The 19639-nt window shown below is 36.6% G+C and overlaps 2 protein-coding genes across 2 annotated transcripts; one reads left to right on the top strand and one right to left on the bottom strand.

Annotated features, from left to right (window-relative positions):
* Window positions 1-4033: 4033 nt before the first annotated feature.
* LOC133995072 (cytochrome P450 3A40-like) lies at window positions 4034-9062 on the bottom strand. The gene is made up of 13 exons (XM_062434362.1): window positions 8922-9062; window positions 8690-8783; window positions 7427-7479; window positions 7142-7241; window positions 6914-7027; window positions 6674-6762; window positions 6423-6571; window positions 6120-6247; window positions 5927-6002; window positions 5659-5819; window positions 5145-5371; window positions 4651-4813; window positions 4034-4344 (listed from the first exon to the last, which is right to left on the bottom strand). The coding sequence occupies exons 1-13, from the start codon at window positions 8990-8992 to the stop codon at window positions 4255-4257; spliced, it is 1515 nt and encodes a 504-aa protein (XP_062290346.1). The 5' UTR covers window positions 8993-9062; the 3' UTR covers window positions 4034-4254.
* Window positions 9063-9767: 705 nt separating this feature from the next.
* On the top strand, window positions 9768-17165 carry LOC133995083 (cytochrome P450 3A30-like). The gene is made up of 14 exons (XM_062434371.1): window positions 9768-9906; window positions 10064-10157; window positions 10270-10322; window positions 10533-10632; window positions 11038-11151; window positions 11300-11388; window positions 11969-12111; window positions 12195-12322; window positions 13162-13228; window positions 13325-13485; window positions 13577-13644; window positions 14865-15023; window positions 15441-15603; window positions 15743-17165. The coding sequence occupies exons 1-14, from the start codon at window positions 9836-9838 to the stop codon at window positions 15824-15826; spliced, it is 1494 nt and encodes a 497-aa protein (XP_062290355.1). The 5' UTR covers window positions 9768-9835; the 3' UTR covers window positions 15827-17165.
* The last annotated feature ends 2474 nt before the right edge of the window (window positions 17166-19639 follow it).

Genomic DNA, 19639 nt, shown 5'->3' with positions numbered 1-19639 from the left:
ATGATAATAAAGATATTCTGACTAGTTTTAGTTTAGTTTTTATTTAGTTTTAGTCTTAGTTTTAGTTTTTCAGCTAGTAGAAGGAAATACTTGATTTGTAGAAGCTGAAAAGGATGAAAGAATGCAACGCCATTTTATTATTTTATTCTTTAACTATTAAATATGATGAAAAAGGAAATTACATAAAACTGTACTTTATGTGTGGAATTCTTAAGTAAACATAAAAGAAAAAACACCTGAACACAGTTGAGTCTTTTTTTAAGGTACTTGGCAGGTACGTTGTTTCAAGCATCTTGGAGAATTTGTTAGTCATAATTTTTAGGATTTAGGCGTCTCAGTACTTCTGTCTCATCATGTAATCTTAGACTGACTTAATGATGCTGAGATCAGGGCTCTGTGGGGGACATACTATCTGTTTCAGGACTCTTTCATCTTCCTTTCACTGACGATATGACTCTTGCTGTATGTTTAGGGTCTTTGTCATGCTGCAGAAGAAATTGGGGACCAATCAGGCATCTCCCTGATGGTATTTGAATAATGGATAAGAATCTAAACAAGAATCTTTGCAAACTTTGCAGACTATTGTGTAAACCAACCATATCCTCTGTATGTAATATTCACTAAATAGAATTATGGGAGCCAAGATACCTGTTTGCTTTTTCAAAATGGATAGTCAAGTCAAGTATATCACAAGAAAACCACATTACAGAAATCCAGCATGGAAATGAGGTTGACAAAATTACACATTAAAGTTTCATCATGTTGAATGCTCATATAGTTAGGCTGTTCAACAAACTGATCATCACATGGTAGTTTTGTTTTAAAGAAACAATATGTTGGTTTACCAAAATGACTTAACTTCACTTTCTGCAGAGGCAAGTGTCTCACACAAGGCAAAAAAGTAGGGGAGTACTGTCTAAAGGTATAAAGGTATAAATAAAATCACATAATACTATCACAATAGTACACCGCTAAATGATGAGGATAAATATGCAGCTAGGAAAGAAACAGTAACTAAGTTTTCTTTTACTACTGTTTGTGCCTTTTTATTACTAATGTAATTTCACTCACTACTGTTGTACCTTTCCTTGTAATTTGTACAGCACTCTGGTTATTCTGGTTAACAAAGTAGTCCACAACATTGCTGCAATCGCATGACACTACTGACAAAAACTATTCCCCCTAAACGCCACATTTATTCCGTCACACCAGGAAACAGGAGGTTGTATCTCAAAGATGTATGCTCTATTGTGTTATTATCCAGAACTGATCAATTATTACAGAATTGTGTGTTTTTCCTGGATCAGAATGAGTTTAAATTAAGTAATGCATTCAATAAAAAATAAAAGAGCCTGATCTCCAAATGCAAAAAAAAAAAAGAATAATCACACAAGTTTAAATCACTGAGACATACCCATAGGGATTAAAGTTCATTATATTGTTCATTGTGCAACTATTTGGAGGAAAGATGGGGTTTTTTTTTAAATGCTGCAGCGACTTGACAGGTTTGATGTAATGTCACAGATTTCCAGTTATTTTCAGCAGACAACCTGTAAATGTTGGCCTTCATCCAATCACAACCCTAAGAACATGTGGTGTCTGCAGTGAAGCTGGTTTGCCTACCTCAGATTTTTTTTCTTTCTTTTTCTTTCTTTTTCTTTTTTATCTCTACCCTCTGTTTATAAACATGGAAAGAACAAGACGGTTGTAAAAGTCGGATAATGGATCGTTTATGAGGAATGGGAGCACACACAAAAAAGAATGAAAGAAAGAAAGAAAAGGGACATAGACTAGCCACAGGATGGCGCTGTTGAGATATGAAACATCAAGGGGAACAGAAATGGCACAAGCACACACCCTATAATACAAATAACAATGTTGTTACAGTATGTTGTGCACTTTATTGCTAAAATTATCCTGTAAAAACTTAATTTGTTATCTGTTTGATATTTGAATCTATCCTTTTCACTTTTTGAAGCATTGTTTAATAAGACCTGGGATTTTAAAAAGGTATTCCAGCCCAATATTACAACCCCAATTCCAAAAAAGTTGGGACGCTGTGTAAAATGTAAATAATAACAGAATGTAATTATTTACAAATCTCATAAAACCATATTTCAATCACAATAGAACATAGAAAACATATCAAATGTTGAAAGTGAGAAATTATACTGTTTCGTGAAAAATATTAGCTCATTTTGAATTTGATGGCAGCAATATGTCTCAAAAACGTTGGGACGGGGGCAAGGCTGGTAAAGTAAGTGTTACTAAAAAGAAACAGCTGGAAGAACATTTAGCAACTAATTAGGTTAATTGGCAACAGGTCAGTAACATGACATCTCAGAGAGGCAGAGTCTCTCAGAAGTAAAGATGGGCAGAGGTTCACCAATCTGCGAAAAACTATGTCTACAAACATTCCTCATTGTAAAATTGCAAAGACTTTGAATATCTCATCATCTAAAGTACATAATATCATCAAAAGATTCTGAAAATCTGGAGAAATCTTTGTGTGCAAGAGACATGGCCGAAAATCTATATTGTTTGCTCGTGATCTTCGGGCTCTCGGCAGCTCTCCCATCCAGGTGACATCTTTTTCAGGGAAGCCCTTGTGTATTTCAGCAAGACAATGCTAAACTGAATACTGCATCTATTACATCAGCATGGCTTTGTGGAAGAAGAGACCAGGTGCTGACCTGCCTGCAGTCCAGACCTTTCACCAATTGAAAACATTTGGTGCATCATGAAACGAAAAATACGACAAAGGAGACCGGGGACTGTTGAGCAGCTTGAATCCTATATCAGATAAGAATGGGACAACATTCCACTCCAAAAACTCCAGCTGGTCTGCTCAGTTCCCACCCAGATGTTTACAGACTGTTGTTAAAAGAAGAGGGGATGCTACACAGTGGTAAACATGGCCCTGTCCCAACTTTTTTGAGATGTGTTTTGCTGCCATCAAATTCAAAATTACCTTAATTTTTTCTTAAAATGGTACAATTTCTCACTTTCAACATTTGATATATTTTCTATGTTCTATTGTGAATATAATATGGGTTTATGAGATTTGCAAATCATTGCATTCTGTTTTTATTTACATTTAACACAGTGTCCCAACTTTTTTGGAATTGGGGTTGTATATTACAAAGAAATGCAGACACACCTGCAAAATGCACTGAAAGCCAATGTCATCAGCATGCAATAAATGACAGTATCCTACTATCTTTCATAAAGGTTTTATTATCAGAGAAGTACTGATTTAACTGTGTGGTTAAGTGGTTAGATAGTAGGAGGTTCTGTTGTGTGGTATTATAGTATATTGTGAGTTGTTTCTATTATTTTGTCCACCTGATAATACCTCAGAAAATGTTTGATTAATTAACCGTTTGTAGGTCACACAAAAAAGGGCTATTTAAAAAAATTGTGTTGCTTTTCCTACCTCTTTGAGGCCATGACAACATAAAACTTGTTTTTAACCAGATACACAAAGTGACCTCTACCAAACAGTTGAGCAGACTTACAAAGGGTTAAATATGTTCCTCTGTCATTCATACATTTAAAACCACTTTGCAAAACATCTGATATACTCCTGCAGCTGTATTTTAGTCATTTGCAGCACCTACAAATCACATGTTACTCTGACAGTGATTGCATTACAAATGAGTATTTCACGGGAGACAAAGGTTATGCAAGTGGACCGGTAAAAACAATGTCACAAACCGCCACGCTTTCACCAGCCTGTGTGGCAGAGACAATTGCAGTTATCCAGAGAGGGGCCCGTAGACAAGCTCGCTCTATGCTCTCTAGAGAATTAAACACACAACAGCTTGCAGTGGAAATCAAAGTATTGGAGTGGTTATATAGCCACAGGTTGCCAATCAGTGTGTGGCCACCACAGGTGTCTTAAAGAGTAAGTAACAGCTGCCCCAGTGGGGTCAGCCCCCCCCTTACATATACAATATGTAGAATTGAGAAATAGTCTTGACACGATAGAGAACATTTTCCTGGATGGACAAAATTAGCAGTCCAGAAGAAAAAAAGTTATAGTGTGCTTTATTGTTTACAAAAACATGAGAGATTAATTGATATTTGGTTTTGGATTAGTTTTGGTAAAAATTTAAAAGAGAAAAAAGAACGGAATTACCAAATACAACTGATAAGAGCATAATAAAATAGTAATAATGTTCAAATACTTTTTCAGATTATATGTATGTGTAGAATACAACTGAAGTTATAATCCTTTATCTTGTTGGTTATTTAGTTTGACTGCTCCAAACGTGCCTCCAGCTTCAATTTGATGGGTCGTTTTGGCGCCAGCAGACCCTGGACATCCATTTCCAAGGGCACCTGGGAGGAAATTACATGTGACACAAACAATGTCAACAATGCAGAAAATTGAGCCTTGTTATTTCAAATCTGCAATCAACATGCTATCAAAGAGGGTAAAGCCCTCTAACACAGAACGGACAGCTTATTGAGTGTTATTTATTGTCAGTTAATGGCTGTTGATCTTTAGACTGATGGACATAAATCAAATGACATTATATAACCCTCGGTGTCACACTAGCAATGAATAACATTTTCACCAGTTTGGTCATACACCAATAAAAAAGCAATAACAAGCAGTGTAAAGATGAACATCTGTGGCCTCACCTCTGTCTCCTTACACACACGGAAGCTGAACCTCTGCAGGATCTCCACCATTGCTAGTTTCATCATCACCAGAGCAAATCGCATCCCAATGCAGTTCCTTGGCCCCGCTCCGAAAGGCATGTACGTGTATGGGTCAATAGTCTCCTTGTTTTCCTTACTGAACCTGAAGGTACATATATTCATAACAGAAATGACAAAAGTAAGCTGTCTGAGGGAGCATTTATTGGCAAACCTTAAAAATCCCCTTCAGACTTGTTTTAAGCTCTCTTTATGCTCTACTTTAAATAACAACTTGTGTCTGGTATGGTATCATATCATGTGCACAAAGAAACGTTCTACTTTAAGCAGATGAATGCGAAAACAGCGTTCTATTGTTAAATGCTGAACATACATGATGCTGCACAATTAAGCTCAAACATTGAACTATTAGTACAAGAATAAAAACACACTTTTTCAGTTGAGTTTGGATTTTAACATATAAACCCATCCTTTACCTCTCTGGTTTGAACTCCTCTGGTTCGGGCCACACGTCAGGATCCCGGTGTAGGGGCCATGTGGGTACCATGACAACCATATCTTTTGGAATCACAATGCCATTTATCTCCACAGATGCCTTGGCAACGCGCTCCAGACGTGCCGCAATGGGGTACAAACGCAGAGACTCGTTAATGACGTTGTCTAGGTACTCCATCTGCATCAGTGCCTGGTACTGGACAGGAGCCTACACACACACACATACACACACATGCAAACAGTCACACATGTCACTCAGGAGAGGACCAATTTATCATATTAGGCAAAGTTAAGTGCTACCACAAGACAATAAATGACTATATGTGAAAAAAAGAAAGGTAATATTATGTCATGTCTATGTGTTTCTCAGCATGTTATGGAGTTCATCTCCGCCCAAGTGCCCAAAAAACAATGAAGGCAGCTTTAGTTTTGATTATTTTGAGACCTTCCTGTTACCTCAAATTTTGTCCTCGCCTAACTTCCAACATACTGTACCTTGTTAGGGAAGGTGGAGTCTACCTCCTCTTGCAGCAGTTTCATGATATGAGGGTTTCTAGCCAGATTGTAGGCCAAGAAAGTGAGGGAACTGCTGCTTGTTTCATAACCAGCAAAGAGGAAAATCATAGCTTGCGAAAGGATTTCATGATCAGTTAAACCTGGGGAAGCAAGGAGGAGTAATGTTTTAGAACAGCTTTAAGTTGTGTTTTCATGTGTGTCTGTGTGAGTGTGTGTGTTGATATGTGCTTTTGCACATGCATGTCACCTTTATCCTGTGCTCCTCCACTGGAGTCATTGTTTTTCTGGGAGTCAATCATCAGCTGAAGGAAATCCACCCGACTCTGAAAGTAGACATGCAAAAGAATAGTTTGGATTCCACTTCGAAAACTGTTGACCAACAATAGACACACACACACGCAGGCGCGCGCACACACACACACACACACACACACACATACCTTTTGCTTGCTGTTTTCTCGATTAGATTTAATCTTCTGCAGTGCAGCGTAGAAGAAGTCTGTGACAGACGATGGGAAAAAAGAATACTCCATCTTCTCAAGTACAGGACCCATGAAGGGGAAGAAGGCTGGAGTTGAACAGAAAGCAACATAATTACCAAGGACACTGGAAAGACAGCCACTGTATCGACTGCAAACTCTGTCATCATGTCACATGTGCACATCCGGTATTTTAGGATTATTACGCAGATGGAGGACAAGATTATAAACTATTGCTTTTAAAGAATAAAAAGAATGCTGTACCAACAATGAGGAAGAGGGGGTTGAGAAAATCAAACTTCAGCATCTTCTTGATGTTAGTGACAAAGGGGTCTGAGGGGTTGTTGAGTGAGTCTATGTCTACACTGAAGGCAGTGCTGGATACTACATCCATACTGTACGGACCAAAGAACCTAAAGAGCACAAAAATATAAATACACACATCAGAAATATCATTTATCCTTTCAGACTAACAGTTTTTCAAATAATTACTAACTTACTCCCTAATTACTTACTCCTTCATGTCCAATGATTCATCTTTGTCAGATTTCTTCTTCATGTTGCTGACCAGGTTAGCAGAGTGGTGCTTCATAATGTCAAACATCTGAGGCACAGACAGGGGCAGGAAATGCAGTTATGCACATGATCAATAAGCTGATTTAATTTATGTCAGATTACAGGACAGAGCTTGCTTAAAAATACTACTTAATATATAACAAAAGGCAAAGGATGTACTAAGTAGGAGGGGGCTGTACCTCCTTCAGTTTTCCAGAGGTGAAAGAGGGAGAAAGGACACTTCGGATCCTCCTCCAATCATCATCCTCAGCGATGGACACAGCATCGTACAGAGGCCCGTTCAGGTGGAAGTTCTGTAAGAGAATTAGAAAACGTCTGCCGATGAGGATGAGGGTTCAGCATAAAAACAGCGACCACAATGAGTGACTGAATAGGACTGAGTTGTATAGAATAGTGAGTATGCATACTCTGCGGTTGGTGAAGAAAGAGTAACACTCCTTTATCAGAACGGTTTTTATCATGGCAGCATCTGTTATACACAGCACAGGCTGACGACCATCAAAAATGCTAAAAATGACAAGAATAGAACAGAAATATGAAAAGAAAAAAGAACAGACCAAGTGAGACTTCAAATGTGAATCTGCAATAAAGCAGGTACATACAACACTGTACAGAGATCCATAAACTACAGATAGACTGATAAGATGTGAATGCTTATAATATATACATATATGTACAACATGTATACTTACCCCCATGTTTTCCCATATTTCTTGAAGCAGTCCTGATCAAAGTTAATGAATCCCTAGGTTTGAGAGTAAATACAGATTATTAACTTTCTCAACTTAACTTGGTGATATTTGGTATTTGTTGCATGTTTTTTCCCCCAGAGGATAATATGAATCAGAACTGGATTTGGTACATGGTTCATCCCTCAATCATCCCAATGACTTCACTTCAAAGCTGATACATATCTTTTCAATAATAATAACAATAATTATAATAATGATAATGATAATGATAATGATAATGATAATAATAATAATAATAATAATAATAATAATAATAATAAAACACTATGATATCATACTTGAAATACTTTAAGCATGTTGATACCACTTTTTAGCTGCTATTGGTAAAATGGAAACTTGATTGTCAAAATGAAATAATTAGGTACTTATACAATTGACCTCTGTAAACTGTGAGCAATGCACGGCATGTCTTGGTATGGTAGGAATCTTGTTGCTGCTGTCATATTCCTGCTCTGTCTGCGCTGATTGTTGTGACTTTCCTTCAATGTCCCATCGCTCTGCAACTTGTGAGTGTGAGAATATGTTTCTGCATAGTGTTGTGCCGTGTCGTTTCAATGTGGCAAGTCCCTCAGTTTTCAACTGAACTCAGAGATAATGGCTGTGGAGTATTTTTTGTTGTTGTTGTTGATCGCTGTACGTTTTGTGCATACACTTCTGCATATCTCTTAATGTGGAGCAGTGTAATCCTTCCAAAAAATGTATTTCACAGAATAAGAACTTTGAAATTGTCTCCTATCTCAAGACCACACTGTTGTGGTAGTATTTCTTTTCTGTTTGTGGCAAGCTATATTTTTGAAGTAGACATTGTGTTACCTCAGACTCATTGCACTTCTTTTTATTTGAAATCAATCTAAAAGTCAAGTTTGCATTCATTTGATTTCCAATCAAGATGCACTGATAAGAATTGCTTTACATTGCTAATGTGGACTGTGAAACTGTTGTGAAATGCAAAATAATAGAATTTTAAACATACAATACAAATGTAATCAATCATGATTAACTATTGAAATTCAGTGATTAATCACGATTTAAAAAATAATCTTTTGACAGCCCTAATTATAATGCAATAGCTACAAAATGTATTTATGAAGTCCAAACTAGCTACTTGGCCTCTTTTCCCTCAGAAGCTTAAATCTGGGAAATCCATGCAGTTTTAACTATTTATAGGCTACTCTTACTTCCAAAAATGTTATATTTACCAACCTTTCTGTAGGCCAACATAGTGCCGAAAAAGGGGACTGGTTTGGGACCAGGGATGCCTAATTTCTTAAATATTCCATATGGCCAGTAGGCATACCTGTGCAAAACAATTAAAAAAAGATAAGATAAAACAAGACAAGACAAATCAAGAGAAGAGAAGAGAAGAGGGTTTTTATCAAGCACACAGTTAAACATAGGCAGTACAAATACTTGGACATGTTCTTAGAAAACTTACACGAAGATCAGTGTGATGAGGGCAACCAGAAGGGTCCATGTCTCGGCTGAGAAATATGGAAAGTAGCCCATCTCTGAACGTTTTCTCTTTCTTCTGTCTATCGACGGCGACACAAGTTTCTCTGACACATCACATCAGGACTGAAGGCTTTTATGTCCTGCTGCACACACCTGTTGCATAACTCAGGGAAGTGTGTGAGAGTTGATCCAATGAAAGCAGGCAGCTTCAGGTGGATAATTGACAGATAGAGACCCATCACATTAACTCATTATCAGATTTATTCTCGATGTCATTTATGATGCTGTAAATTTGTGAGCCAAATTGTTATATTTGCGTTTGTTTAAGAGGAAGAACACACGCAAAGTTTATGAACTGTGTTCAAGTGTCACGGACTGGTTGGGCGTCTCAAAAACAAAAAAAACATGTCCGATAATTTACAGTTTATATCAAACAATACAGTTCCTCGATTTAAAAAAAAAAAAAAAAAAAAAATAATAATAATAATAATAATAATAATAATAATTTTTTTAAAAAGCTGCTTTCTATCTTTATTCCCACTGGCATGATTTCAACTGACTTCCTTATTCTCAAGTTGTACACAAGCACTTTCAACATATTAACGCTGGACTGTATACTTGATTCAATAAAGGTATAAAAACAAATGTCACAAGGCGCACACTAACACTTTATCTTCTGGCATAAATGGCCAAAAATTATACAAAAATGTTTAGAGACATGCGGGCGGCTGTGAAATTGTTTTATCGGGACATGATCCAACAACAATAACACTGCACAGAGGAAGGGAGGAGCTAAATGTCCTTACATAACACCACCCGAGGAAAACAAGCCTGTGATAGACAGAGTTCAGTGCAAAACCATTATCGTCACAACTCAGTCAAGCAAGAGGAGGAACCATGGGCTTTCTTTATTTCTTTTCTTTAGAAACATGGATTCTACTAATCGCATTTATTTGCATATTTATCATGTAAGGATTAGGGATCGATTCTAGTCAAAAATAGATTATCTATAGGCTACTGGTGAAATTGGTCAAAGAGCAGACTTGTACCAAAGCACCAGAATTAACTACAAACATTTTTTGTAGCAGATGACCTGTTTTTTACGTTTCTTTCTGCCCTGTACAGGTATGGCCACTGGACCTTTGGAGTATTTGAGAAGATGGGGGTCCCTGGTCCCAAGCCATATATGTACTGGGGCTCAATTGGAAGGTTCAACTCTGTATGTAAATCCTTATTAATCATATATATCTAAATTTAAATGGCTAATTTTCAGACACTGACAATGATGTGTTTTGCAATAAGGGATGAAAATGTATCTTGTGTGTTACCAGGTTTACTACTTAGATGACCATGGGGGCGCTCGAAAGTATGGAAGAGTATGGGGGTGAGTCTACAAAACCTTTTAAGTGTAAATGTAAGAAGTGACTTAACACCCAACTTCCTATTATACTGCATTATTATCGTTCATTTGGCTGGTATTGACCCTTGGACTTCTCACTGATTGCTTGTGTATGAATGGCAGTATATTCTCCCACTGCACTGATCTTATTTTAAATCACTGACACCAGCTTTTAACTACATGCTCAATGTCTAGCACCTATGAGTTCAGGAGGCCCGTGCTGGCTGTGATGGATCCCGACATGTTGAAAATCATCCTCGTGAAGCAGTGCTTCACCTACTTTACCAACCGGCGGGTGAGAACACACTAGATGAACACTGAGTGGAATAAAAGCAACTCAGACAGAAGATTGTGGTGCACTGTAAAGTGATTAAGTTTAGTAAGGGATTAGTTATTCACTGATTTAGTGTAAGCAAAAGTAATGTTGCTTTTAGAACTTGTGAGGTTGCACATTTTAATATCAGAAACCGTTTTACCATCTCAAAAACAAGGAAATAATTTGATTGTTCCTCATTTTAATGTCATGATTGGCTTTTTTCCCCTTTTTTTTACATTAAATTTTTAAAAAACAATTCCTAAATTTACACATATTACAAGTTAAGCCGTTGAGAACTCTTTGTCTTTGTGCCAGTTCACACAGAGAGCTCCGACATTAATTATAAGCACACAAACTCATGATATGACCACTGTGCTTCTTTAGAACTTGCGTCTGAATGGAGACCTCTATGATTCTGTGTCTATTGCTGAGGATGATCAGTGGCGGCGGATTCGTAACATCCTCTCTCCCTCTTTTGCCTCTGGTCGTATAAAAGAGGTAAAGTTGTCAAAACCGGTCTTACATTCTTTACATCATATTCCTCTCTGCAAATTTCCCCATTGTGGGACTAATAAAGGAATATCTTATCTTATCTTATCTCTTCAACCCTGCTGTGATTAATTTATCTGGCATTCCTTTTTCTAAGATGTTTAGCACCATGAAGCACCACTCCCGCAAACTGACAGACAGCCTGAGGTCCAAGGCAGACAATGCTGAAGTTATTGCCATAAAAGAGTGAGCAGTAAATGGTTACGACATGTTACAAGAATCACACCAAGTACTACCTTTTGCATCCTCAACCAGAAAACGTGCTTAATAACAGAACAATATGTTTCCTTTGACTTAATTTAAGTCTGTCATTCAAACCAAAACAAACCCTCTTCCCCTAAGCCGAGTTAAAACTTTCACTTCACAAAAATGAAACCAAGAAGTCAACTATGATTTTGTTACCTACCTTGTATATGCTTTTGGCCACCCCTGATTTCAGTTTTTTTTTATGAGTGGTAGACTTTATAAGGAGTGTATAGCTTCTGTGAATGGAGGTAGAAATTAGATCTGACAATAATTTTTTTTTTTAAACAGAACAAAACATGCTTGTAGTTAGCTGGTCATCTATTCCCCACTATAGTGCCAAATATAATGTATATCATTTCTCTCCTTTGATTAGGAAAGTCTGGCTGTAAACATTAATATAGGCACCAAATAATTTGACCATGATATCATTTTTAAACTGGCATTACTTTGCAATGCCGCTATAAATCTAATTTCAACCACTGATTAATAATGAGTGATCAATGTCATGCTTATATCGCAGCTTCTTTGGACCGTACAGTATGGATGTGATTGCGAGCACGGCATTCAGTGTGGATTTGGACTCATTCAGCAACCCTTCAGGTCCCCTCATCAACCACGCCGGCAAGATGTTCAGAATCTCCCCTCTACTTTTCATTTTTCAAGGTACAACACTGCACTTCCATGCTACCTTATATCAATAGAACCAACTGTGGTTTATTACTGTTTTACCCCCTTTTCTTTTTCAGCCTGTTTTCCAATCTTTCTTCCTCTCTTGGAGCTACTGGGTGTCTCCTTCTTCCCTAAGTCTTCTTCTGATTTCTGTCGAGCATTTCTGAAAAAGGTCCGAGAAGATCGCGACAGGAATTCACATCAGGTTTGGGGGAAAAACACACACAACACAAAAAGGATGGTGACATAATGTATATCATGATGTGGTAGAATTTCCAAGAAATATAAGTGAGAAACCATTTTTTAGATAGTTGACAAAACAGTCTCACGTCATGGGCCATTTAGTGGCGGTTTTGGGAGCTTTGGATTGTATCAAATGATCTTAGCACACAAAGTTAATTCAGTTAAATGTTGAAACTTCTCATCCACATTGGCTTAAAATATGAGATTTAAATTCATTCCTGACTTTGGAAACAGTAGCTGACAAAACAATCTCCATTTAGTAAGTGTTCTGGAGCTTTCAATCATACTACATTGTTTTCTTGATGATGAATGAGATGCTGTTTCTGCCTAAAAGAACAGCAAAACTGGGATAACTCCATCTACTGATGAAGATCATGTGATATAATAAAAAGCTTTAGAACAGCTACCTAATGGACCTTGAGGTGAGATTGTTTTATAAACTGGCATTTCTCAGCTCAGTGATGAAAACTGAAACCTAACACTTACAGATCAAATAACCAGATAGGATTAACTCTTGTTGGGTAATAACAGTAAATTAAATCTCTGATCAATTAGGTTACTTCATCACAATCACAGTTTGCAAAAATAATTCCAAATATTCAAAAAAAAATCTAATGATCATGAATTTGCAGCATTGCCTGCAATTGTCATGGCATAATAAAAGCAGAGATCTTAAGTGCTATGTGATATACTCAAAATGTTATTTTATGGTACATATTGTCATACTACACAAGTTTATAAATAATCCCACATATTAAATGAAAAATGAAAAAATACATATCAATTATGTGATCTTGTCAGGTTCCAAGAGATATGCTACAATATATGATCAACTCTCAGACGGCCAATAAGGAAAAGCAGAATAATGGTAATTACACTGATAAAACACACATAGAAACACAGAAACACACAGATGTATGCACCCCAAAGGTTTGACACCTCTTTTCATCTCCCCACCTTACAGGTCTTACTGATCATGAGATCAATTCCCAACTGACGATCTTTTTGCTTGCTGGTTACGAGACAAGTGCCGCCACTCTCTCCTTCTTGGCCTACAATTTGGCATTAAAACCAGAAGTCATGACACGCCTGCAGGAGGAGATAGACTCTACTTTCCCTGATAAGGTATACCAGGAATTTCTTGTACTGAATACATTTACCTTCATGTCATGAAATTACTGTTTTTCACATTGCTTAATTTGTAACATCTTTAAAGGGGCCAGTCCAATATGAAGCTCTGATGCAGATGGAGTACCTAGACGGTGTCGTCAATGAGTCCCTGAGGTAACAGGGTTTTTTTGTGCTAGTTGATATCTGTGCAGGTTGATGATGTGATTTTGAGTCAAGATGTTTTCATAGCAATTCAAAAATAGTTTGGGAAACAATTCTGTTTTCTAAAATGTAAATGTACATTGAATATATTTGATCTTTACAATGTATCAAATGACTAAGTGCTGTCAAAAAGTCTTTCATAGTATTCATAGTACTGTACCCACTGAGAAGCAACACCTCTCACTTCTCCTTTTACTTGCTATTAAAGGACGAGTGTGTAGATTTTAGTGGCATCTAGTGGAACAGACTTGGCTGAAATGGAATATAATATTTAAAAGAATGTTTTAATTATTGTATAATCACCTGAAGCTAAGAATTGTTGTGTTTTCATTACCTTAGAATGAGCCCTTTATATCTACATATGGAGTGGATCCTCTTCCATTGGGCCCTCCATGTTACACCACCATGTTTAGTAGCCTAGAACGGACAAACCATTCACTGGCTCTAGGAGGGCCTGTCACATTTTTCACAAGTTTCACTTCCACAAGCCTGCAATCTGTAATCTCATTGCTAAATGCCACTAAATCCTGCACACTGGTCCCTTAGGCAGCTGGTTTTGTCGCTCTGACAGCACTTTTGCTATATATTTTGTTTTCACTGGTTTCATTAACCGCCACAGAAACCATCAGCAGCTATTTCCATCCAACACCTCAAACAGTGCATTACCTGCGTCAAATGTCATGAATATTGGTCTTACATTTGTCAAATAGCCAGAACTGTGACTCCCAACAGGATGTTCATGTTGTTGTGTGTCTGCTGGATTTATAGGCAACTATTTGCAAATATGTTACTAATAAAACATTGTAAAGGATCGCAGGGTTGTGTTGAGATTGTTTTAGAGTCTATTTGTCATTAGTAGTCAAAAGTATTTTGTAATAGATTCATATAAATTCAAAGGTATAATTAAGGCTTTGATATCTGAGTCTCAGAAATAAAGAGTAATGAGTGCAGTAATGTAAAATGCTAATGCTAACAAAGGAAATGTTAACATGCTGATTTTCAGCAAGTAATGCTCACGATGCTTGCCATATTAGTTTAGCATGCTGGCATATTAATATCAGCTCAGATAAAAATGAAGGGGTATCACCAAAGTGAAGATAGGATTGAATGTAAAAAAAAAAACCTGATTAAAAAAAACAAAACACTGAAAAATATTCTTGTTTTGTCGTCAGGCTTTACCCTCCAGCAGCACGTATGGAGCGAATCGCAAAAGAAACTGTCCAGATCAAAGGAATCACAATCCCCAAGGACATGGGTGTTATGGTTCCAGTCTATGCTCTGCACCGTGACCCCGAGCTGTGGACGGATCCAGAGGAGTTCAAACCTGAGAGGTAGCTGCCAAAATTTCCAAGTACAACTTATATTTCCAGGTTACTCAAACAAATTTGAATCGTTTCATAATGACTCTTGCCAGTGGGCTACAAGAGTTGAGCATGCATTCCTATAATGAAAATGTTTCTATTTCTAGTCTAAATACAACCTGTGGGATGCAAAATAATTCAGATGAAATCACATCACTCTTGAGATGAAATCACACATCACTTTAAAATTAAATTCATTTGGGATGAATTGGAAACATATGACTGTGTAGCAGGCACAATAAAACAATATGAGAGATAATCAAGTTTAAGTTGAAGATGGATACAGTCCGAATATATCATTGACCCTTTGAGGATTCTTTATTAATGTTTTTTTGTGTCATGTATGCAAAAAAAATGTTGAATTTCCATTTGTTTTTGTTTTTCTAGATTTAGTAAAGAGAACAAGCAAAACATCAACCCGTACACTTACCTCCCATTCGGTATCGGGCCAAGGAACTGTTTGGGGATGCGACTTGCTCTGGTGACAGTCAAACTTGCCTTGGTGGAAGTTTTGCAGCGCTACAGCTTCTCTGTCTGCAAGGAGACAGAGGTGATACGCCATAATTATATATTTAAGTTCATGTGCTTTACATGATTGCTTCCACATAAAAAGACACTTAAAGAAGAATGTTAAGAGCATTAAGAGGGAGCAAAATGGTTCTGATATGTTGAATTTGTCCTTTTCTCAGATACCTTTGGAGATGGACCCCCAAGGACTCCTAGGATCTCTACGACCAATCAAACTAAAAGTGGTGACACGTTCCAACGCATGAGGAAATGTGAAACATAAAGAAATCTAAATAAAACATGATTTGTAAGATAAATCATATGACGCACATGTTAATAAATGTCTATTCATACATAATCCACATTCACGTCAATAACAACGAGCAATATATCACACTTAAATATCCAGGATTGTTTTAGCTGTGAAGTTCCTTCAATTAAATCTGGACAAAATTAAGGTCATGGTTTTTGGCAATTAAGAGAAGAGGATTGCTGGTAGTAAACACCTCGAGTCACTCTCAATAAAAACTAAATACTAAGTCCAAAACCATGGCGTGCTGATAGACTCAGATCTGACTTTCAGCAGTCATATAAAATCGATCACCAAAACAGCTTTCTATCAGCTTAAGAACATATTCAGAGTGAAAGGTTTTATGTCTCAAACAGACCAGGAGAAGCTGATTCATGCTTTCATCTCCAGTAGACTCGACTATTGTAATGGTCTTCTGACTGGACTCCCACAAAAAAGCATTAAACAGCCTCTTAGATCTACTGACTCAGGTCAGATAGTGGAGCCCAGAGTTCAGACTAATCATGATGAAGCAGCTTTTAGCTGTTATGCTGCACACAGCTAAAACAAACTACCAGCTCTTTTAAAGTACTTTAAATTTTCTTTCATTCAATCAATCTTTCATTTGTACTGTATGTCCTTTTAATGATTTTGATACAAATCATTATTTTAGGCTGCACTCTTATATTTTATGCTCTATTTTAGTCTAGCCTTTTAGTTTCTTTCTCTCTTTCTATTTTTCTGTACTTTGTTTTATTTTTGTTATAATTGGGTTCTTTTTTTATTGTATCTTTTAATGTTTCCAATTTTTACTATAATTGGGTTTAATTCATTTATCTTTTTAATTGTATGTTTTTATGCTTCCAATTCTTACTGTCAAATGTTTGTTTTTATGTAAAGCACATTGAGTTTCCCCTGGGTATGACATGCACTATATAAATAAACCTGCCTTGCCTTACAGAGCCAAATACTCAACCATCTGCTCTCTCAATCTTTTGAAACAAGGAATAAGAAAGAGGGTATAAGCTGTACAATAAAAAAGATCAAACAAAGAAGCAACACACCCACATGCTTAATGACCAGAAAAACACTCCAGTATGATGCAATGCAGTGCAACTCCTTAGGTGTTAATGCTAACATTACATATTTAGTTAACCTCTGAAAGACTTAGGTGTATATTGTGTTCACACTTCTGTGGCATTGCATTACCTTTAAAGTTTAGATGCCTTTACTTTCAATGTACTTAAATATAATTAAATTGCTAGTGCCCATAAAGGTGTTTCATTTAATTGTATTAGTGGAGAAGCAAATCAACAAATTAAAGCAATTTCATCAACCAATGAAATTGCTTTAATTGTTCATACTGTCTATACTGGTAATAAAAAAAATAAAGCATATAATAGATAAATTAAGTGGGAATGACCAATTTTCCCTTTGTGTTTTCTTGCTTAAAGTTCAAGTCTGTCTTAACAAACAACAGTCAGGTGCCCAATGAATGAAATCAAACAGGTTTTTCTTGTTATCCCTCCTATTCCTACTCACCACCAGAAGATACCCTACTAATGTGCTTACAGTGTAAGTGGGACAGTCGTCGTTTTGAGGAGAAAATGTATTTAAAAGTTTCTCTGAAGATAATATGAGGTTTCATTTGTCTGAGATAATAAAATAAAGCACATATCTTTGCTCTCTTTATTTTAACTAATTATTTTTACTTTATTATTATTAATATGATAAACTTGGAATGAAAACAGAGAGATTGAAGGATCTGACACCAACTGTATATCACAGGGGGGTTAAAGGTTTTTTTTTATATTAATTCTGTTACCATCTTGACATAAAACTCAGACAGGTAATTAGTAAAACAGAGTCCAGCACTTTCAACATTAACACTTAAAGACTGAAGCCAGAGTTAACAGTTTTAGTGGGTCAAAGGAAGCCAGTGCATGAGAGCGCATGCTGATATAGTATCACGCAAACATGACTCACCAGTCACATGTGTGCAGGTGTGTTGAACTAGGTGAGAAGCTACCTAGAGCTGCTTCAAGGGGAGAGTTTACTGTGGATTAATTAAGTTGTATATCATGATTATACATTTGAGAATGAGGGCGTGTGAAGGATGTAATGGGAATTCGTATTATTCATCTTCTCTGATACAAATGAATCACTATGTCATATGATTAGGTGTATGTGTGTGTCATAATCTTCTGACCATGACACCACTTATGTTACAAGAAATGCTGATTGAGTGAACACCATTGAATATTGAGTGAACATCATGTATGTTATAATCTACTGACTAACCATTGTGCTTACATTGTTCTGATGGTAGAACAAGGTCACAAGATAATGTATAGTATGTAATCTGACAATTTCCTCTGCTCTGGGCTCATTCATGCCATCTCACTCTTGAGACAGCAAGGAGTCCGTCTGCAGACGACTGAATAAACTATCAGAAAGACAATGAACGACTTTGTGCTTCTTGATATAAAATACTGACAGAACAAGGACAAACTTTAATACCACACCTAAACTGACTGTTGCCACTTCCTTTTACCTTCTTTCAACCCCCCAAGTTTTTATAGTCAGGTCTGGCTGAGGTGGTTACGGTCTGGTCCATATTAATGTTAATTCTTTCGCTGTTGTTTCATTTCTATTTCTTTGTTTTCGTTTCTGTTCAACTGCATTCAAACTGTTTTATAGAAACTCAATGTATATGTTACCATATGGTGATGCACAGTTATTTTAACTTGATTTAATCTTTATACACGCAGCTTGGGTTATGGGTGGGAAACCTGATGGTTTGGGAGAAAAAAAAAGAAGTTTAGATTGTTATACGGGGCGCGTATAAAAATAATTACCAAGGAGAATTACTGTTTTACCTCATGTAAGACTCACAAATAAATGTCTCAGTAATGTTTTATATTTCATTACAATGTGAATGATATCAGCATTGCATATAAAACATACAACATAAAAATCATGTTTGCTTGGTCATGAACAATGATGTTTGTTTGATTGTTTAAGGCTGATGTATTCTTTAATTAATAAAAATTAAATCTATTCATAAAACCCTCGGAAACAGTCTTAGTGGGTAAAGAATAAACACACTGTATGTTTGCTCACACAGAGTAAACACAATCGGGATCAATCAAAGATTAAATTAATCATTGTCAGATTTAGTCATTGCATAACCTGTCGGCAGTGTGACGCTGCATAAATGGACACTGTCAGCTTTGAGGTAGAGTCATGATATTCGTGTTATGCTTCATCAGAAAATAATTCCCTGCAGCTTCACAAACACCTTCGCTGCTTTAAATACAAAACAGGAACACATTGTCTTAATAGACTTCTCTAATGTCCTAGAGCAGGTGTTAAAGGTAAAAAGAGTTACGGAAATCTCTTTCCCAGTTCTTATGTTTTTGCTCTTTTCTCCTTATTCCTTCCTTCCTCTTCCCTTTTCCTCCCTGCTCCTCTTTCTCTTTGGATACTGGGAGGAAGCTGGAGGAGAAAACTGCAAAATACAATGAAAGCCAATGCAGCCTACTACCTTTGGTGAAGGTTTTAATATCAGGGAAATACTGATTTCACTGTGTGGTTAAGTGGTAATATAATAGGAGGTTGTGTTGTGTGGTATAACAGTATATTGTGTTGTTTCTGTTATTTTTCCACCTGATAATACCTCAGACGGACATGTACAAAATGTTTGATTACTTAAATATGTTCCTCTGTCATTCATACATTTAAAATCTCTTTGCAAAATATCTGACATACTCCTGCAACTGTATTTTAG

The sequence above is a fragment of the Scomber scombrus genome, chromosome 2 (assembly GCF_963691925.1).
Source record: "Scomber scombrus chromosome 2, fScoSco1.1, whole genome shotgun sequence".
NCBI classification, from domain to species: domain Eukaryota; kingdom Metazoa; phylum Chordata; class Actinopteri; order Scombriformes; family Scombridae; genus Scomber; species Scomber scombrus.
This window is presented reverse-complemented; position numbering and strand designations above follow the sequence as displayed.